Source organism: Nicotiana sylvestris, chromosome 8 (genome assembly GCF_000393655.2).
Source record: "Nicotiana sylvestris chromosome 8, ASM39365v2, whole genome shotgun sequence".
Taxonomy (NCBI): domain Eukaryota; kingdom Viridiplantae; phylum Streptophyta; class Magnoliopsida; order Solanales; family Solanaceae; genus Nicotiana; species Nicotiana sylvestris.
This window is the reverse complement of record NC_091064.1, coordinates 198,867,036-198,887,533: the sequence shown is the minus strand read 5'-3', so window position 1 is coordinate 198,887,533 and position 20,498 is coordinate 198,867,036. Positions and strand designations below refer to the sequence as shown.

General features: G+C 39.8%; 1 protein-coding gene and 1 non-coding gene across 2 annotated transcripts; one reads left to right on the top strand and one right to left on the bottom strand.

The window, feature by feature from the left end:
* Positions 1-392: 392 nt before the first annotated feature.
* Positions 393-466, top strand: TRNAN-GUU (transfer RNA asparagine (anticodon GUU)). The gene has a single exon. It is a non-coding gene; the product is annotated as a tRNA-Asn (tRNA).
* A 15,550-nt stretch (positions 467-16,016) lies between these two features.
* On the bottom strand, positions 16,017-19,537 carry LOC138876226 (uncharacterized). Its single transcript, XM_070155131.1, has 6 exons — positions 18,627-19,537; positions 18,180-18,207; positions 17,139-17,894; positions 16,807-16,860; positions 16,406-16,697; positions 16,017-16,096 (listed from the first exon to the last, which is right to left on the bottom strand). The coding sequence occupies exons 1-6, from the start codon at positions 19,535-19,537 to the stop codon at positions 16,017-16,019; spliced, it is 2,121 nt and encodes a 706-aa protein (XP_070011232.1).
* Between the last annotated feature and the right edge of the window lie 961 nt (positions 19,538-20,498).

Sequence of the window (20,498 nt, the reverse complement as noted above, 5' to 3'; positions counted from 1 at the left end):
GATTGATGAATTTCCCATAATTTTTTTTTTTGCGCGTAATACTTTTTTTAACGCATAATATAATGATAGTTTATGTATTTTTTGTTATTGTTGTTGTTGTTGTTGTTGTTGTTCCCCACTAGTGAAATTTCACTGGGTTGTTGTACGTATTTTTTGACTTTGCTGAATGCAATAGAGCCTTAGTTCAATGATTATTAACGCAATTAACTTAGTTGGATTTGATTTAGGATCAATATGAATAAAGATAGAAACCTTGCTAATTTTTCTTTTAGTTACAAACGATAGTCCTAAATTTTGTTTTAAATTACTTTTTTCTGAAAAAAGGAAATTTTTGAAAGAATGTCTAACCTATAAGAGTTCTATTAATGTTGTATGAAGCCTTTGTCCGCCGTGCTGGAATAGCTCAGTTGGTTAGAGCGTGTGGCTGTTAACCACAAGGTCGGAGGTTCAAGCCCTCCTTCTAGCGTCCAAATTTTCTTTTTACCACAAATTTTGCCTCTTTTGTTTAATCTAATAGTAAAAGCACATATGGTACGTCCTATTCACGCTTTAACTTTTCATAATTACTAGTATTAGTACCCATGCGGATGCGCGGACATTAATCATATCAAATATTTAAGTTATTTGGATTGTATGTAAATAATCTTAAAATTTGCACTTTCTCATTAAATATAGATAATCATTGGATATTAACTAAAAAAAATTAACCATTTCTTCTATTTGTCTTTTTTTATACCATTCTTGTCGGTGTCATTGGATCCTAAAAATAGTCAGGAAGCAAAATAATAACTCATATTTATGGCAAAACAATCAAATGTTGAGATAATGAATGACTCTTTGGATAAGACTTAACTCTTTTACTACTACTTGAACTCTTATTTGGTGTGTTTATATCTCTTAAAAAATATTTCTTTCTTAAAATTTCAGTTTATAAAGCATTATTTTTCAATAATAATTATTTTTATAATAATGTAATTGAAAATATTATTCTTAATTCAAAACTCATTTTAGTTGGCTATCTAAAAATATAAAAAATTCTTTAGCTAGTGAATTTTTTTACTCCATTTTGATATTTGACACTAACCATGTTAAATATTTGAGTTATTTGAATTATATGTAAATAACCTTAACATTTAAACATTCTAAATAATTATAGATAATCGCCAAATATTAATTAAGAAACACTACATGAAAAAAGACTAACATTTTCTCAATTCTCATAGTGATAATTTATTTTTTGCACTATTCTCATAGGTGTCATTGGAACCTAAATTAGCCACAAAGTGAAATAATAGCTCATATTTATGGCAGAGCACAAATGTGGACATGATATAAACGATTCTTTGATTACAATGTGACTCTTATACTACTACTTGAACTCTTATTTGGTATGATTTTATCTTTCCAAAAATATTTCTATTTTGAAATTTCAATTTCTACAACTTTATATATATATATATATATATATATTATAATAATGATTATCTTTATAATGATGCAAGTGAAGAAATTGGCCTTAAATTATTCACTTTAATCGGCTATCTAAAAATATAAATATTTTTTTGGCCGGATTTATTTCAGTATGACTCAACTTTAAGTTTATCGATATCTCTAGCCCCGGAATTTGAATTTTTAATACCCTATATATACAAAAAAAAATTCTTTGATCATTAAATGTTAAATTAATTGATTATTATTATAAAACATTGCATATATTGTCTTAAAAGTGTCAAGTAGTTTATTTTTCGACATCATACTTGGCTTAACCTCAATGCAAACTACTCAAATTGCATTCCAATTCAAATTCGAAAATCATATCAGTTTGTTAGATTTTTAAAAAACAACACATAATGTAAATTAAAAAAAATATTTTAAGATATCCTTATCTTATAATCTATGTATTTGAGTTGAAAAAAATATATTTAAAATCGATGAGATTAACTTTCAAATTTTTTATACTCAACAAAAATGAAACATAAGAAGAAATTTGTTGTCATCTTTTATTTCTGGTTTTTAGATCTTTCTAACATTTTTTTCAATATTTATTTTTTTATCTTATTTTTTATGTCGTAATTTCTTTTGTTACAAAAAATTAATTTATTTCACTATAAAGGGATAAGTTTTAATAAAAATTGTCTACATATGAACTTTAATTATATTTTTAGTCTTTTCTTGAAACTATTTCATATTTTTCTTTTGGCTTTATCTAATCAACCTAAATAGGTGTTCACCCGACCACTTAAATTAAAAAATTGAATAGCATATAATTTATATATAATCCATATATAATATATGTATAATCATGTGTTGTCGGTATATTATCTATTTATATTAGCTATAAAAAGTAAACAATAAATATGGTCGGATATTATGTAAACATTCCATAAGATTTCAATTTTTTGAGTTTATCCATGATATAAATTCTATTATAATAATTTGAAAACTCTCTACTAATGTTCAAAAATATCTTATCTTTTTATTATATTTGAATTAAAAAAATTAAAGAGTTTTTTCGAAATAATTTGTTTACATTTAAAAAAAAAATATTTCACGTCACATCAATTTTTTTCTTTATATATACTCTTTGTTACACTTAAAAGTCGCTATAGAAACTATCAATTTGAAACTAGTTTCTCTCTTATTCAGTTTGAAAAAAAAAACTTTTCACATAATCTAATGATTCAAAACTAATACTCTTCAACGAAAAAAATATTATACCCTTGCAATATTGGCTTGACTGCAGCTAAACGAAGGAGTTTTAGCTTATAGCCTTCAATTTCTTGAATGTGCTAAATTGAAATTAATGATAGCAATTGTATAGTCAAAGTTTTGTTATTTGTTTGATGTCAATTTATGCAAATTGACTCTTCAAACAAATATTATTCAAGAAGAAAAAAGAAATATTTTTTTAATACTGACTGATTTTGTGATGTTTCTTTCTCTAGCATGTATGTTTACTTTATTATATATGTAAGTAAACTTTTATTGTTTTGTAAACTCTTTTTTATTATTTAGATAAACATAGACGTGTACCCTATATATTACATTTATTTTAAAATAATTTCGATTTATTCAAATCTAGCTACAATATTTCAAAGAAATATACTTATATGATTTTAAATGTGAAAGAGTTTTATAGTTATATGGAGTAATTGTTTTTTTGCTAGAGGCGAAGTAGTATTTAAATAATTAGAAAAAATAACAAAAGTTCCTAACATGATTGGATATGATCATTAACCGAATTAAGTATGATAACATGATAAAAAAAGATAAATTTTATTTTTAATTTAAATTCAAATTTTAGAACTTTATCTATAAATTCAAAATTATCTTTTAATTCAAATTTCGTATATATATATATATATATTTGTATTTAACTAAAATAGTCAAATATAGAATAAAGTTACCATATACTATTGACATTTATTAGTTTGCCACTTGGCTTAACCATAATGTCAATTATATATGGTAACTTTCTTGCTTTAATATATATAATATAGATAGATAAATCCTCTCTTCTATTACCTTTTTTCTCTCTCTCTCTTTTGGTTTTAAGTGAATGTTTTAAAAATTGAATTTTCAGTTACTCTATGTGTAAACTTTCTTTAGCTCAATATATTTGAACTAAGGGTAAATTTATATTATTTTTATACAAATATTATGCGCAAAGAAATATTTAAGGCATGTTCCCGAGTTATATATCAAGATCAGTTATAATAACAAGAATGAAATGACGCTGGATGGTCCTTTTAACCGCTATTCTCTTTATATTTTGATCCCATTAAAAAAGGATTTGCAAAAATAGCTCCGGGTCAGAATTATAAAGCACGGTGGTAATAAACGTTGGTCAGAATTTTAAGCGCCAAGAATTTTGATGATCACCAGAATTTTCTAGCATCAGGAATCCCGACGATCACTAGAAAAATTTCATCACAATGCAAAAAATTCTTATGATTGGTCATAATATTTTTGCCAATTGCACAAAAAAATGGCCACCATAACTTGCATAATTATTATGGCAACCGTCCGAATTTTGACAAATCACTTACTTCAAAATTTTCATCTACGAATATTTTTCTAAAACTTTTCTCACCTGATTCAAAATTTAAAGGGAAATTTTCATAAAGTACTATTTTTAGTGGTAATTAGCAATTTATAGATACCATTTGCTATATTACGGATTGTAAATACGTTTTTTGTTGTTATAAGATGTATTAGATGTATTTAAGCTACTGTATTCCTGAATACAATAGCAAAAATAGGCGTGAATTAGGGAAGTCCAGCTAATCAGTTGTTGTATTTGGCTGTATTCACGGCGTGAAATATGGGATTACAGCTGGACAGATTATTGTATTCGACCGTATTCACGGCGTGAAACATGGAATTACTCTGTTTTTAAACGGAAAGTGAATCAATTAACATAATAGATTCCTAATATAACTCAACAAACTCAATTATAATACACAAATTTTGTATTTTCAGTTATAAAAAAGATTCTCAACCGAAAAATACCCCAAAAATATAGCAATCTTCAAAGAAATCTCTCTCTCTCTCTCTCTCTCTCTCTCTCTCTCTCTATATATATATATATATATATATATATATATATATATATATATATATATATATATATAAGATAATTTTGAATTTATAGATAAAGTTCTAAAATTCGAATTTAAATTAAAAATAAAATTTATCTTTTTTATCATGTTATCATACTTAATTCGGTTAATGATCATATGCAATCATGTTAGAAACTATTGTTATTTTTTCTAATTATTTAAATACTACTTCGCCTCTAGCAACAAAAAAAAAAACTCCATATAACTACAAAGCCCTTTCACAATTAAAATTCTATAAGTATAGTTCTTTGAAACACTATAGCTAGATTTGAGTAAAACGAAATTATTTTAAAATAAATGTAATATATAGGGTACACGTCTATGTTTATCCAAATAACAAAAAAGAATTTACAAAACCAAATAAAAGTTTACTTACATATATAATAAAGTAAACATACATGTTGGAGAAAGAAACATCACAAAATCAGTCAATATTAAAAAAAATTATTTCTTTTTTCTTCTTGAAGAATATTTGTTTGAAGAGTCAATTTGCATAAATGGACATCAAACAAATAACAAAACTTTGGTTATACAATTGCTATCATTAATTTCAATTTAGCACATTCAAGGAATTGAAGGGTATAAGCTGAAACCCCTTCATTTAGCTATAGTCAAGCCAATATTGCAAGGGTATAATATTTTTTTCGTTGAAGAATATTAGTTTTGAATCATTAGATTATGTGAAAGGTTTTTTTTTCAAACTCAACAAGAGAGAAATTCATTTCTAATTGATAGTTTCTATAGCGACTTTTAAGTGTAACAAAGAGTATATATATAAAAAAATTGGTATGACATGATATTTTTTTTTAAAATGTAAACAAATTATTTCGAAAAAACTCTTTACTTTTTTTAATTCAAAGATAATAAAAAGATAAAATATTTTTGAATATTTGTAGAGAGTTTTAAAATTATTACTATAATAGAAGTTATATCATGGATAAACTCAAAAATCGAAATCTTATGGAATATTTACATAATATCCGGCCATATTTATTGTTTACTTTTTATAGCTAATATAAATAGATGATATACCGACAACACACGATTATACACATATTATATATAGATTATATATGCCACGACCCATTTTCATAATAGGTCATGATGGCGCCCAACACCATTGTCGGGCAAACTAATGCGGAAAATACTAAATAAACTTTCACTTACCTTTACCCAAAAATAGTTGAAATAATTCTTTAAGTTGAAATAAAAATCAGAAATGATTAATAAAGTCATAATAATCATACAACCCCAAAAGGATACAATCTATTAATGTGTGTGCCAAGACCTGGTGTCACAAGTGTGTGCAACTAGTAGAATATACAAAAGAATCACACTATTCTATTGTGCGAACAGAATAGACAACAAAAATACATAAGAAAGACTTCTTCAGGCTTCTAAACGGCATGGGAGGGAAGCAGCTCACCGTAAAAGTCTCGAGTCCGCTCAGGGATGCGCACCAGACTGATAACCAGATACACCTGCCTTAGATCCTGTACAATTAAGTACAGAAGTGTAGTATGGGTACATAAACAAAATGTACCCAGTAAGCATCCCGTCTAATCTTGAAGAAGTAGAGACGAGAGGTCGACTTGATAATTAATAGGGTCGAATGATATGAGAAGAATTTATAATAAGCATGAATAGCACAATTTATTAACGTTTTATGGTAATGAGTAACACTCCTTTTTCCAAATAATATCATGGTATCCATTTACATTTTCAAGGCATAAATGAAGTTCAGTCCACCGAGAAATACTAAGTAAATCATGCACAAATGATATCGAGGGACGTACGGCCCGATCCAACATAAAAGTAAAGTGTGCACTGCTGAGGGTCGAACGGCTCGAACCATAGATGCATCTATTACCCCGCTTGCGAATCACACGTGCGACGCGGTCAAATATAAATAAGCTCATCAACAAGCAGACAATAATATATATATATATATATATATATCAGAGGGGTAGTTATTCATAGGAATATCCAAATTCTCTTTTAAAAGACCAAACATGATAAGGTTCCTCCACTAGTCTCACTTACCTTAACCAAAATAATTTATACGAATCCGAATTTATCATCAAGTTACAAGAATGTCACGTAGATCATGCTTTTGGGTCCTAGACTACCCGGACTTAACATAGTAGTAGCTACGCACGGACTCTCGTCACCTAATGCGTACGTAGCCCCCCGCATATAATAGCAATTAATTCAATTATTACACCTATGGGGACAATTCCCTCTTACAAGGTTACAAAGAAGACTCACCTTGATCCAAAGTGCACTTCCACTACCAGGAACGAGTAAGCAATTTCCCAACCTTTAACACAAGTTTCCTAAAATCCGACCTCGAGCCCACGTGCCCGGATTCCGAAATTTTTTTAAGGAAGTTGTTCTTTATAACCTAAGGATCGATAATATATGATTTCTAATTTATTCCATAGCAAATTTCGTGGTTAAATCTAACTTTTACTAAAACCCTAGGTTTTTGCTCTATCCCCATGATTTCACCTTAATACTAGTGTTTAATCTACCCAAGACAAAATTATTAAACTACAAATAGGTAAAACACACTTACCTCAAGATACTAGGTGAAGATCTTCTCTCAAAAGCTCTAAAATCACCATTGGAAGAGTGAAAAAGTAATAAAAATGACTTAGAACCCGAATTAAATGAACCTCACTGCCTCAGCGATTTTGGCATCTGCGGTCTGGGGACCGCATCTGCAAGAATAGGACCGCATCTGCGAAAGGGGATAAAATGGTTGGGACCGCTTCTGCGGTCTTGAGGCCACATCTGCAGAGCCGCTTCTGCGGTTCCTCGCTTTGCCCTGCCCTGGGCCGCATCTGCGATGAAAGAACTGCTTCTACGGTCTCGCACCTGCGGTCCACCAACCGCAGGTGTGGTTATGACAGAAGCAGCAGCTTCAGCTCTTCTAAAAAATTTCCACTTCACTCGAGCCTCATCCGATTGATGCTCGGGGATCCCGGGCCCCGTCCGAACATACCGACAAGTCTGAAATCACGAGATGGACCTACTCGAACCTTCGGAACACCCGAAACAACGCTAAATCTAGGAATCACCCCCTAAAACCAAATGAATCAAACTTATGAATTTCAAGTTCTTAATTTTCCTCTAACGGGCCAAAACACCCTTAAACTACTCGGATTGACTCCAAATTTTATAGGCAAGTCTTAAATGATATTTCGGACCTGTACCGTGATTTGGAACCAACATACGAGCCTAATACCTATGAAATCAATCATTAATTAGTTTCTTTAAATCCTTAAAACTTTAGATTAACAATTTCTAATAAAAATTCATTACTCGAGCTAGGGACCTTGGAATTTGATTCTGGGCATACGCCCAAGTCTTATATTTTCCCACGGATCTTCCGGGACCGTCAAATCACAAATCCGGGTCTGTTTGCTCAAAATGTTGACCAAAGTCAAACTTAGTCTTTTAAGACAATTCTAAGGAAACAAATGGACATATTTTACTCCAAACTCTTCCAAATCCCGAACCAGCCGTCCCCGCAAGTCGAAAATTATCTAAAGCAAGCACGGGAAGTTTTATTTAAGGGAACGAGGTTCTAAAAGGCAAAACGACTGGGTGGGTCGTTACATTTTCCAGCTCTTAAACAAATGTTCATCCTTGAACGGACATAGAAAAGTACCTGAGCTGCTGAATAAATGTTGATATCTGCTCCGCACGTCCTCTTCGGACTCCTAGGTCACCTCATCGACTGGTTGGCCCCTCCACTGGACCCTACCACAGAAATCCTCTTGGACCTCAACTGGCGATCCTGTCTATCAATAATGGCAACTAACTCCTCCTCATAACCTAAACTCTCATCCAGCTGAATAGTACTGAAGTCTAACACATAGGACAAGTCGGGATGATACTTCCGAAGCATCGATACATGAAAAACCGGGTGAACCCCCGATAGGCTGGGGGGTAAAGCAAGCTCATAGGCAACCTCCCCAACTCGCCTCAACACCTCAAAGGGACCAATAAATCTTGGGCTCAATTTTCTATTCTTCCCGAACCTCATAATGCCTTTCATTGGCGAAACTTTCAAGAGAACCTTCTCGCCAACCATGAATGATACATCACGCGCCTTCTAATCCACGTAACTCTTCAATCTAGACTGAGCTATGCGAAGCCTTTCCTGGATCAACTTCACCTTGTCCAAGGCATCCTGTACCGTATAACTTAGCCTCACCAGGCTCAAACCACCCGATAGGAGAACAACAACGGCGACCATATAAAGCCTCGTATGGAGCCATCTCTATGCTGGACTGATAGCTGTTGTTGTATGCAAATTCTGCCAAGGGCAAGAACTGATCCCACTGCCCTCCAAAGTCAATAACACATGCCCTGAGCATGTCTTCCAAAATCTTAACTGTCCGCTCTGACTGCCGGTCAGTCTGAGGATGGAATGCTGTGATGAGCTCTACACGGGTCCCCAACTCACTCTGAACAACTCTCCAGAAATGGGAAATGCATTGAGGGCCTCTATCTGATATGATGGAAATAGGCACACCGTGCAACCAGACTATCTCCCGAATGTAAATCTGAGCATACCTCTCTGCTATGTAAGTAGTCGCCACTGGGATGAAGTGGGCCGACTTGGTCAACCTATCAACAATGACCCATACTAAATCAAACTTCCGCAAGGTCCGCGACAACCCAACTACAAAATCCATGGTGATGTGCTCCCACTTCCACTCTGGTATAGGCATCTACTGAAGTAGGCCACCCGGCCTGTGGTGTTCATACTTGACCTCCTGGCAATTCAAACACCTGGCTACATACTCCACTATGTCTTTCTTCATCCTTCGCCACCAATAATGCTGCCTCAAGTCACGATACATCTTCGTAGCACCCAGATGAATGGAATACCGCGAACTGTGCACCTCCTCTAAAATCCTCTCCCTTAGGACATCAACATTAGGAACATATAAACGACCCTGGAGTCGTAAAACACCATCCTCGCTAATAGAAACCTCTTTGGCACCTCCCTGAAGTACCGTCTCTTTGAGAACCGCCAAATGTGGATCATCGAACTGTCGGGCCTTGATCTGCCCCAATAATGAAGACTGAGCAACCACATATGCAAGAACTCGGCTGGGCTTTGAAATGTCCAACCTTACAAGTCTATTATCCAAGGACTGGATGTCCAAAGCTAGTGGCCTCTCCGTTGTTGGAATGAATGCCAAGCTACCCATACTCTCCGCTTTCCTACTCAAGGCATCCGCGACCACATTTGCCTTGCCCGGATGATAAAGAATGGTGATGTCATAATCCTTCAGTAACTCAAGCCACCTGCGCTGCCTCAAATTAAGATCGCTCTGCTTGAATATATATTGCAAGCTGCGATGATCAGTATAGACCTCACATGACACCCCATACAGATAATGCCTCCACATCTTAAGGGCATGAACAATCGCGACCAACTCTAGATCGTGCACAGGATAATTCTTCTCATGAACCTTCAGCTGACACGAAGCATATGCAATAACTCGCCCCTCCTGCATCAATACACATCCCAAGCCAACGCGTGAAGCGTCACAATATACCGTATACATCCCCAAGCCAGAAGGTAATACAAGAAATGGTGTTGTAGTCAAAGTTGTCTTGAGCTTCGAAAGCTCTCCTCACAATCATCAGACTAACGGAAAGGAGCACCCTTCTGGGTCAATCTAGTCAAAGGTGATGCAATAGATGAAAAGCCCTGCACGAATCGTCTGTAGTAACCTGTTAACCCCAAGAAACTCCTAATCTCGGTCACTGAGGTAGGGCGTGGCCAACTCTGAACTACCTCGATCTTCTTGGGATCCACCTTAATACCCTCTCCTGACACAATATGCCCCAAGAATGCCACCGACTCTAGCCAAAATTCACACTTGGAGAACTTAGCATATAGCTTCTACTCTCGCAAGGTCTAAAGCACTACTCTCAAATGCTGCTCGTGCACCCCCAAGCTACATGAGTATATCAAGATGTCGTCAATGAAGAAGATGACAAATGAATCAATATAAGGCCTGAACACCTTGTTCATCAAGTCCATAAATGCTGTCGGGGCATTAGTCAAGCCAAAGTACATCACCAAAAACTCATAATGGCCATATCTAGTCCGAAATGTAATCTTCGGAACATCCGAGTCCCGAATCTGCAGATGATGGTACCCTGACCTCAAGTCTATCTTCGATAACACCCTAGCACCCTGCAACTGGTCAAACAAATCATCGATACAAGGCAACAAATACTTGTTCTTGATGGTGACTTTGTTCAACTGGCGGTAATCAATGCACATCCGCATAGTCCCATCATTCTTCTTCACAAATAACACCGGTGCACCCCAATGTGATACACTGGGCCTACCAAACCCCTTTGCTAATAACTCCTCAAGCTGCTCCTTCAACTCTTTCAACTCTTTAGGAGCCATATGGTACGGTGGAATAGATATAGACTGGGTGCCAAGAGCCAAATCAATACAGAAATCAATATCACGATCCGGTGGCATGCCCGGAAGATCAGAAGGAAATATATCAGCGAACTCCCAAACTACTGGAACTGAATCAATCGTCGGAGACTCTGCGGTGGTATCCCAAACATAAGCTAGATAAGCCAAACACCCTTTCTCGACCATATGCCGAACCTTCAGGAAGGAAATAACCCAACTAGGTGTATCAACTGTGGACCCCTTCCACTCCAACCCCGGCAAGCTTGGCATCACTAGTGAAACAGTCTTGTCATGGCAATCTAGGACGGCGTGATATGGAGATAACTAACCCATGCCTAAGATGACCACAAAATCGATCATATCAAGCAACATGAGATCTGCTCTAGTCTCAAAACTACAGAATGTGACCACACAGGACCGGTAGATCTGATTCACAACCACAGAATCACCCACAGGAGTGGACACATGAACAAGAGTGCCCAAAGGCTCACTAGAAATAACCAAAAAACGAGCAAACAAAGATGATACATATGAATAAGTAGACCCTGGGTCAAATAATACCGAAGCATCTCTACCGCCGACGGAGATAATACCTGTGATGACGACATCTGAGGCTAATGCATCTGGCCTGGCCGGAAGGGCGTAGAATCTGGCTGGAGCGCCGGCTGGCTGGCCTCCACCTGACTGAGCAATAGCTCGTTGACCTCTCCCTGTCTGGCCTCCACCTCTAGGACGACCCCTACCAGCCTTCCCTCCACCTCTAGGTGGCGGGGCGGCCAATGCTAAATTCATAAGTTTCTGACCCTGCTGCACTACCTTGCCCCAAATTTTGGGGCAGGTCCTCTTCATGTGACCTGGATCTCGACACTCGTAGCATACCTTCGGTACCATAGCCTGCTGCCCTGAAGTTTGAGCCTACTGACCCGAGTACCCACGGGAAGAACCCTAGATGGCTGGGGGGCGATATGAACTCTTTAGCATGGCACTGAAGTGAGCACTGGAAGAACCCTGATAACTAGAATACCCACCGGAGGAACCCTGAACAGCTGGTGGGCGGTAAGAACTTTCCGGCATCGCACTGAAATAAGGCCTCACTAGAGCACCTCTAGGAGGGGGTGGGGGTGCCGAATACGAGGGTCTGCTGGGCTGACCCCTCCCGAAGTGACCTCTACCCCTAGCTGGGTCACCTGTGAACTCTCCCGAAAATCTAGTCTTCTTATCCTACTGCATCTACTCTCTACCCCTCAATTCTGCGAGCAATCTCTACTACTAGCTGATACTCAGTACCCATCTCCACCTCTCGGGCCATGCCAGCTTGAATAGTGGGGTGTAACCCCGCAACGAACCTCCACACTCTCTCCGTATCTATGGGAAGTATCATGAGTGCATGGAGAGACAACTTAGAGAACCTCGCCTCATAATCGGTCACCTACATATGACCTTGTTCAAGATGCTCAAACTGATACCGCAGCTCTTCCCTCTCAGAGGGAGGAACGTACCTATCCAAGAATAACTGTGTGAACTGACCCCAAGTGAGGGGAGGAGAACCTGCTGGCCTACCAAGAACATATGACTGCCACCACCTACGGGCTCTGCGCTCCAACTGAAAAGTAGTGAAGTCAACTCCATGCGACTCCAATATCCTTATGTTGTGCAGTCTGTCCCTGCACCTGTCAATGAAGTCCTGGGCATCCTCATGTCGCTCACCCCCGAAGATAGGAGGGTTAAGCCTAGTCCATCTATCCAATAACTCCTGCGAATCGCCATCCACAACTGGCCTGGGTTGGGGTGTCACTGCAGCAATTGGCTGAGCCCCATTTGCGGGTAGTACATCCGGAGTCTGATACACTGTGGCTGCGTGACCGGGAGCCTGACAGTAGGGGTCTGTGGTCCCCCTCTTGCTTGTGATGTAGCCGGATCTGCTGGAAATAAACCAGCCTGAGTCATAGAATCCATGAACTGTAGCATACGGCCCATGACCTCCTGGAATCCCGGTGTTGTCATAAAGTCTATCGGGGTAGGCTCAGCTGCGGGCACCTCGCCCTACTCCTCGATAATAGGATCTCCCGCAGGATCTGTTAGTGGTACTACTGGAATAACTTTGGGATGCCCTCGTCCCCTACCACGGGCTGGTGCCCTCCCCCCCGGCCTCTGCCTCGGCCTCTAAGAACGGGGGGAGCAGCTCCGCCCGGGTCTGGAACATCAGCAGTGCGTGTCCTCACCATCTGTGAGAGAATAGAAGAGGGAAATTTAGTATACCAACCACTGCACGATAGGAAATGAATAAAGAGTAGTTTTCCTAATACCCTATAGCTTCTCAAAGATAAATACAGACGTCTCCGTACCGATCGACAAAACTCTATTAGGATTGCCAATGACTTGTGAGACCTACGTGAACCTAGTGCTCCGATACCATATTGTCACGACCCATTTCCATAATAGGTCATGATGACGTCCAACACCATTGCCGGGCAAGCCAACGCGGAAAATACTAAATAAACTTTCACTTACCTTTACCCAAAAATAGTTGAAATAATTCTTTAAGTTGAAATAAAAATCAGAAATGATTAATAAAGTAATAAAAATCATACAACCCCAAAAGGATACAGTCTACTAATGTGTGTTCCAAGACCTGGTATCACAAGCTGTGGGCAACTAGTAGAATATACAAAAGAATCACACTATCCTACTGTTCGAAACAGAATAGACAGCAAAAATACATAAGAAAGACTTCTTCAGGCTACTGAACGGCATGGGAGGGAAGCAACTCACCGTAAAAGTCTCGAGTCCGCTCAAGGATGCGCACCAGACTGATAGCCAGATACACCTGCCTCAGATCCTGTACAATTAAGTACAGAAGTGTAGTATGGGTACATAAACAATATGTACCCAGTAAGTATCCCATATAATCTCGAAGAAGTAGAGACGAGAGGCCGACTTGATACTTACTAGGGTCGAATAATATAAGAAGAATTTATAATAAGCATGAATAGCACAATTTATTAACGTTTTATGGCAATGAGTAACAATCCTTTTTCCAAATAATGTCATGGTATCCATTTACATTTTCAAGGCATATATGAAGTTCAGTCCGCCGAGAAATACTAAGTAAAGCATGTGCAAATAACACCTAGGGACGTACGACCCGATCCAACATAAAAGTAAAGTGTGCACTGCTGAGGGTCGAACGGCTCGAACCATAGATGCATCTATTACCCCCTTGCGAATCACACGTGCGACGCGGTCAAATATAAATAAGCTCATCAACAAGCAGACAATAATATATATATATATATATCGGAGGGGTAGTTATTCATAGGAATATCCAAATTCTCTTTTAAAAGACCAAACAGGATAAGGTTCCTCCACTAGTCTCATTTACCTTAACCAAAATAATTTATACGAATCCGAATTTATCATCAAATTACAAGAATGTCACGTAGATCATGCTTTTGGGTCCTAGACTACCCGGACTTAACATAGTAGTAGCTACGCACGGACTCTCGTCACCTAATGCGTACGTAGCCCCCGCATATAATAGTAACTAATTCAATTATTACACCTATGGGGACAATTCCCTCTTACAAGGTTACAAAGGAGACTCACCTTGATCCAAAGTGCACTTCCACTACCAGGAACGAGTAAGCAATTTCCCAACCTTTAACATAAGTTTCCTAAAATTCGACCTCGGGCCCACATGCCTGGATTCCGAATTTTTTTTAAGGAAGTTGTTCTTTATAACCTAAGGATCGATAATATATGATTTCTAATTTATTCCATAGCAAATTTTTGTGGTTAAATCTAACTTTTACTAAAACCCTAAGTTTTTGCTCTATCCCCATGATTTCACCTTAATACTAGTGTTTAATCTACCCAAGACAAAATTATTAAACTAGAAATAGGTAGAACACACTTACCTCAAGATGCTAGGTGAAGATCTTCTCTCAAAACCTCTAAAATCACCATTGGAAGAGTGAAAAAGTGATAAAAATGACTTAGAACCCGTATTAAATGAACATCACTGCCTCAACGATTTTATGACAGAAGCAGCAGCTTCAGCTCTTCTAAAAAATTTCCACTTCACTCGAGCCTCATCCGATTGATGCTCGGGGCTTTCGGGCCCCGTCCGAACATACCGACAAGTCTGAAATCACGAGAAGGACCTACTCGAACCTTCGGAACACCCGAAACAACGCTAAATCTAGGAATCACCCCCTAAAACCAAATGAATACAACTTATGAATTTCAAGTTCTTAATTTTCCTCTAACGGGCCAAAACACCCTTAAACTACTCGGATTGACTCCAAATTTTATAGGCAAGTCTTAAATGATATTTCGGACCTGTACCGTGATTTGGAACCAACATACGAGCCTAATACCTATGAAACCAATCATTAATTAGTTTCTTTAAATCCTTAAAACTTTAGATTAACAATTTCTAATAAAAATTCATTACTCGAGCTAGGGACCTTGGAATTTGATTCTGGGCATACGCCCAAGTCTTATATTTTCCCACGGATCTTCCGGGACCGTCAAATCACAAATCCGGGTCTGTTTGCTCAAAATGTTGACCAAAGTCAAACTTAGTCTTTTAAGACAATTCTAAGGAAACAAATGGACATATTTTACTCCAAACTCTTCCAAATCCCGAACCAGCCGTCCCCGCAAGTCGAAAATTATCTAAAGCAAGCACGGGAAGTTTTATTTAAGGGAACGAGGTTCTAAAAGGCAAAACGACCGGGTGGGTCGTTACATTTTCCAGCTCTTAAACAAATGTTCATCCTCGAACGGACATAGAAAAGTACCTGAGCTGCTGAATAAATGTTGATATCTGCTCCGCACGTCCTCTTCGGACTCCTAGGTCGCCTCCTCGACTGGTTGGCTCCTCCACTGGACCCTACCGTAGAAATCCTCTTGGACCTCAACTAGCGATCATGTTTATCAATAATGGCAACTAACTCCTCCTCATAACCTAAACTCTCATCCAGCTGAATAGTACTGAAGTCTAACACATAGGACAAGTCGGGATGATACTTCCGAAGCATCGATACATGAAAAACCGGGTGAACCCCCGATAGGCTGGGGGGTAAAGAAAGCTCATAGGCAACCTCCCAACTCGCCTCAACACCTCAAAGGGACCAATAAACCTTGGGCTCAATTTGCCCTTCTTCCCGAACCTCATAATGCCCTTCATTGGCGAAACTTTCAAGAGAACCTTCTCGCTAACCATGAATGATACATCACGCGCCTTCTAATCCGCGTAACTCTTCTATCTAGACTGAGCTATGCGAAGCCTCTCCTGGATCAACTTCACCTTGTCCAAGGCATCCTGTACCGTATAACTTAGCCTCACCAGGCTCAAACCACCCGATAGGAGAACAACAACGGCGACCATATAAAGCCTCGTATGGAGCCATCTCTATGCTGGACTGATAGCTGTTGTTGTATGCAAATTCTGCCAAGGGCAAGAACTGATCCCACTGCCCTCCAAAGTCAATAACACATGCCCTGAGCATGTCTTCCAAAATCTTAACTGTCCGCTCTGACTGCCGGTCAGTCTGAGGATGGAATGCTGTGATGAGCTCTACACGGGTCCCCAACTCACTCTGAACAGCTCTCCAGAAATGGGAAATGCATTGAGGGCCTCTATCTGATATGATGGAAATAGGCACACCGTGCAACCAGACTATCTCCCGAATGTAAATCTGAGCATACCTCTCTGCTATGTAAGTAGTCGCCACTGGGATGAAATGGGCCGACTTGGTCAACCTATCAACAATGACCCATACTAAATCAAACTTCCGCAAGGTCCGCGACAACCCAACTACAAAATCCATGGTGATGTGCTCCCACTACCACTCTGGTATAGGCATCTACTGAAGTAGGCCACCCGGCCTGTGGTGTTCATACTTGACCTCCTGGCAATTCAAACACCTGGCTACATACTCCACTATGTCTTTCTTCATCCTTCGCCACCAATAATGCTGCCTCAAGTCACGATACATCTTCGTAGCACCCAGATGAATGGAATACCGCGAACTGTGCACCTCCTCTAAAATCCTCTCCCTTAGGACATCAACATTAGGAACATATAAACGACCCTGGAGTCGTAAAACACCATCCTCGCTAATAGAAACCTCTTTGGCACCTCCCTGAAGTACCGTCTCTTTGAGAACCGCCAAATGTGGATCATCGAACTGTCGGGCCTTGATCTGCCCCAATAATGAAGACTGAGCAACCACATATGCAAGAACTCGGCTGGGCTTTGAAATGTCCAACCTTACAAGTCTATTATCCAAGGACTGGATGTCCAAAGCTAGTGGCATCTCCGTTGTTGGAATGAATGCCAAGCTACCCATACTCTCCGCCTTCCTACTCAAGGCATCCGCGACCACATTTGCCTTGCCCGGATGATAAAGAATGGTGATGTCATAATCCTTCAGTAACTCAAGCCACCTGCGCTGCCTCAAATTAAGATCGCTCTGCTTGAATATATATTGCAAGCTGCGATGATCAGTATAGACCTCACATGACACCCCATACAAATAATGCCTCCACATCTTAAGGGCATGAACAATCGCGACCAACTCTAGATCGTGCACAAGATAATTCTTCTCATGAACCTTCAGCTGACACGAAGCATATGCAATAACTCGCCCCTCCTGCATCAATACACATCCCAAGCCAACGCGTGAAGCATCACAATATACCGTATACATCCCCGAGCCAGAAGGTAATACAAGAAATGGTGCTGTAGTCAAAGTTGTCTTGAGCTTCTGAAAGCTCTCCTCATAATCATCAGACTAACGGAAAGGAGAACCCTTCTGGGTCAATCTAGTCAAAGGTGATGCAATAGATGAAAACCCCTGCACGAATCGTCTGTAGTAACCTGTTAACCCCAAGAAACTCCTAATCTCGGTCACTGAGGTAGGGCATGGCCAACTCTAAACTACCTCGATCTTCTTGGGATCCACCTTAATACCCTCTCCTGACACAATATGCCCCAAGAATGCCACCGACTCTAGCCAAAATTCACATTTGGAGAACTTAGCATATAGCTTCTACTCTCGCAAGGTCTAAAGCACTACTCTCAAATGTTGCTCGTGCTCCCCCAAGCTACAGGAGTATATCAAGATGTCGTCAATGAAGAAGATGACAAATGAATCAATATAAGGCCTGAACACCTTGTTCATCAAGTCCATAAATGCGGTCGGGGCATTAGTCAAGCCAAAGTACATCACCAAAAACTCATAATGGCCATATCTAGTCCGAAATGTAGTCTTCGGAACATCCGAGTCCCGAATCTGCAGCTGATGGTACCCTGACCTCAAGTCTATCTTAGAGAACACCCTAGCACCTTGCAACTGGTCAAACAAATCATCGATACGAGGCAACGAATACTTGTTCTTGATGGTGACTTTGTTCAACTGGCGGTAATTAATGCACATCCGCATGTCCCATCATTCTTCTTCACAAATAACACTGGTGCACCCCAATGTGATACACTGGGCCTACCAAACCCCTTTGCTAATAACTCCTCAAGCTGCTCCTTCAACTCTTTCAACTCTTTAAGAGCCATATGGTACGGTGGAATAGATATAGACTGGGTGCCAAGAGCCAAATCAATACAGAAATCAATATCACGATCCGGTGGCATGCCCGGAAGATCAGAAGGAAATATATCAGTGAACTTCTGAACTACTGGAACTGAATCAATCGTCGAAGACTCTGCGGTGGTATCCCGAACATAAGCTAGATAAGCCAAACACCCTTTCTCGACCATATGCCGAACCTTCAGGAAGGAAATAACCCAACTAGGTGTATCAACTGTGGACCCCTTCCACTCCAACCTCGGCAAGCTTGGCATCACTAGTGAAACAGTCTTGGCATGGCAATCTAGGATGGCGTGATATGGAGATAACCAACCCATGCCTAAGATGACCTCAAAATCGATCATATCAAGCAACATGAGATCTGCTCTAGACTCGAAACCACAGAATGTGACCACACAGGACCGGTAGATCCGATTTACAACCACAGAATCACCCACAGGAGTGGACACATGAACAAGAGTGCCCAAAGGCTCACTAGAAATAACCAAAAAACGAGCAAACAAAGATGATACATATGAATAAGTAGACCCTGGGTCAAATAATACCGAAGCATCTCTACCACCGACGGAGATAATACCTGTGATGACGACATCTGAGGCCAATGCATCTGGCCTGGCCGGAAGGGCGTAGAATCTGGCTGGAGCGCCGGCTGGCTGGCCTCCACCTGACTGAGCAATAGTTGGCTGACCTCTCCCTATCTGGCCTCCACCTCTAGGACGACCCCTACCAGCCTTCCCTCCACCTCTAGGTGGCGGGGCGGCCAGTGCTAAATTCATAGGTTGCTGACCCTGCTGCACTACCTTGCCCCAAAGTTTGGGGAAGGTCCTCTTCATGTGACCCGGATCTCGACACTCGTAGCATACCTTCGGTACCATAACCTGCTGCCCTGAAGTTTGAGCCTACTGACCCGAATACCCACTAGAAGAACCCTAGATGGCTGGGGGCGATATCAACTCTTTGTCATGGCACTGAAGTGAGCACTGGAAGAACCCTGATAACCAGAATACCCGCCGGAGGAACCCTGAACAACTGGTGGGCGGTAATAACTTTCCGGCATCGCACTGAAATGAGGCCTCACTAGAGCACCTCTGGGAGGGGGTGGTGGTGCCGAATACGAGAGTCTGCTGGGCTGACCCCTCCCGAAGTGACCTCTACCCCTAGCTGGGTCACCTCTGAACTCTCCCGAAAATCTAGCCCTCTTATCCTACTGCATCTACTCTCTACCCCTCAATTCTGCGAGCAATCTCTACCACTAGCTGATACTCAGTACCCATCTCCACCTCTCGGGCCATGCCAGCTCGAATAGTGGGGTGTAACCACGCAACGAACCTCCACACTCTCTCTGCATCTGTGGGAAGTATCATGAGTGCATGGAGAGACAACTCAGAAATCCTTGCCTCATAATCGGTCACCGACATCTGACCTTGCTCAAGATGCTCAAACTGATACCGCAGCTCTTCCCTCTCAGAGGGAGGAATGTACCTATCCAAGAATAACTGTGTGAACTAACCCCAAGTGAGGGGAGGAGAACCTGCTGGACTACCAAGAACATAGGACTGCCACCACCTACGGGCTCTGCGCTCCAACTGAAAAGTAGTGAAGTCAACTCCATGCGACTCCAATATCCTCATATTGTGCAGTCTGTCCCTGCACCTATCAATAAAGTCCTGGGCATCCTCATGTCGCTCACCCCCGAAGATAGGAGGGTTAAGCCTAGTCCATCTATCTAATAACTCCTGCGAATCGCCATCCATAGCTGGCCTGGGTTGGGGTGCCACTGCAGCAACTGGCTGA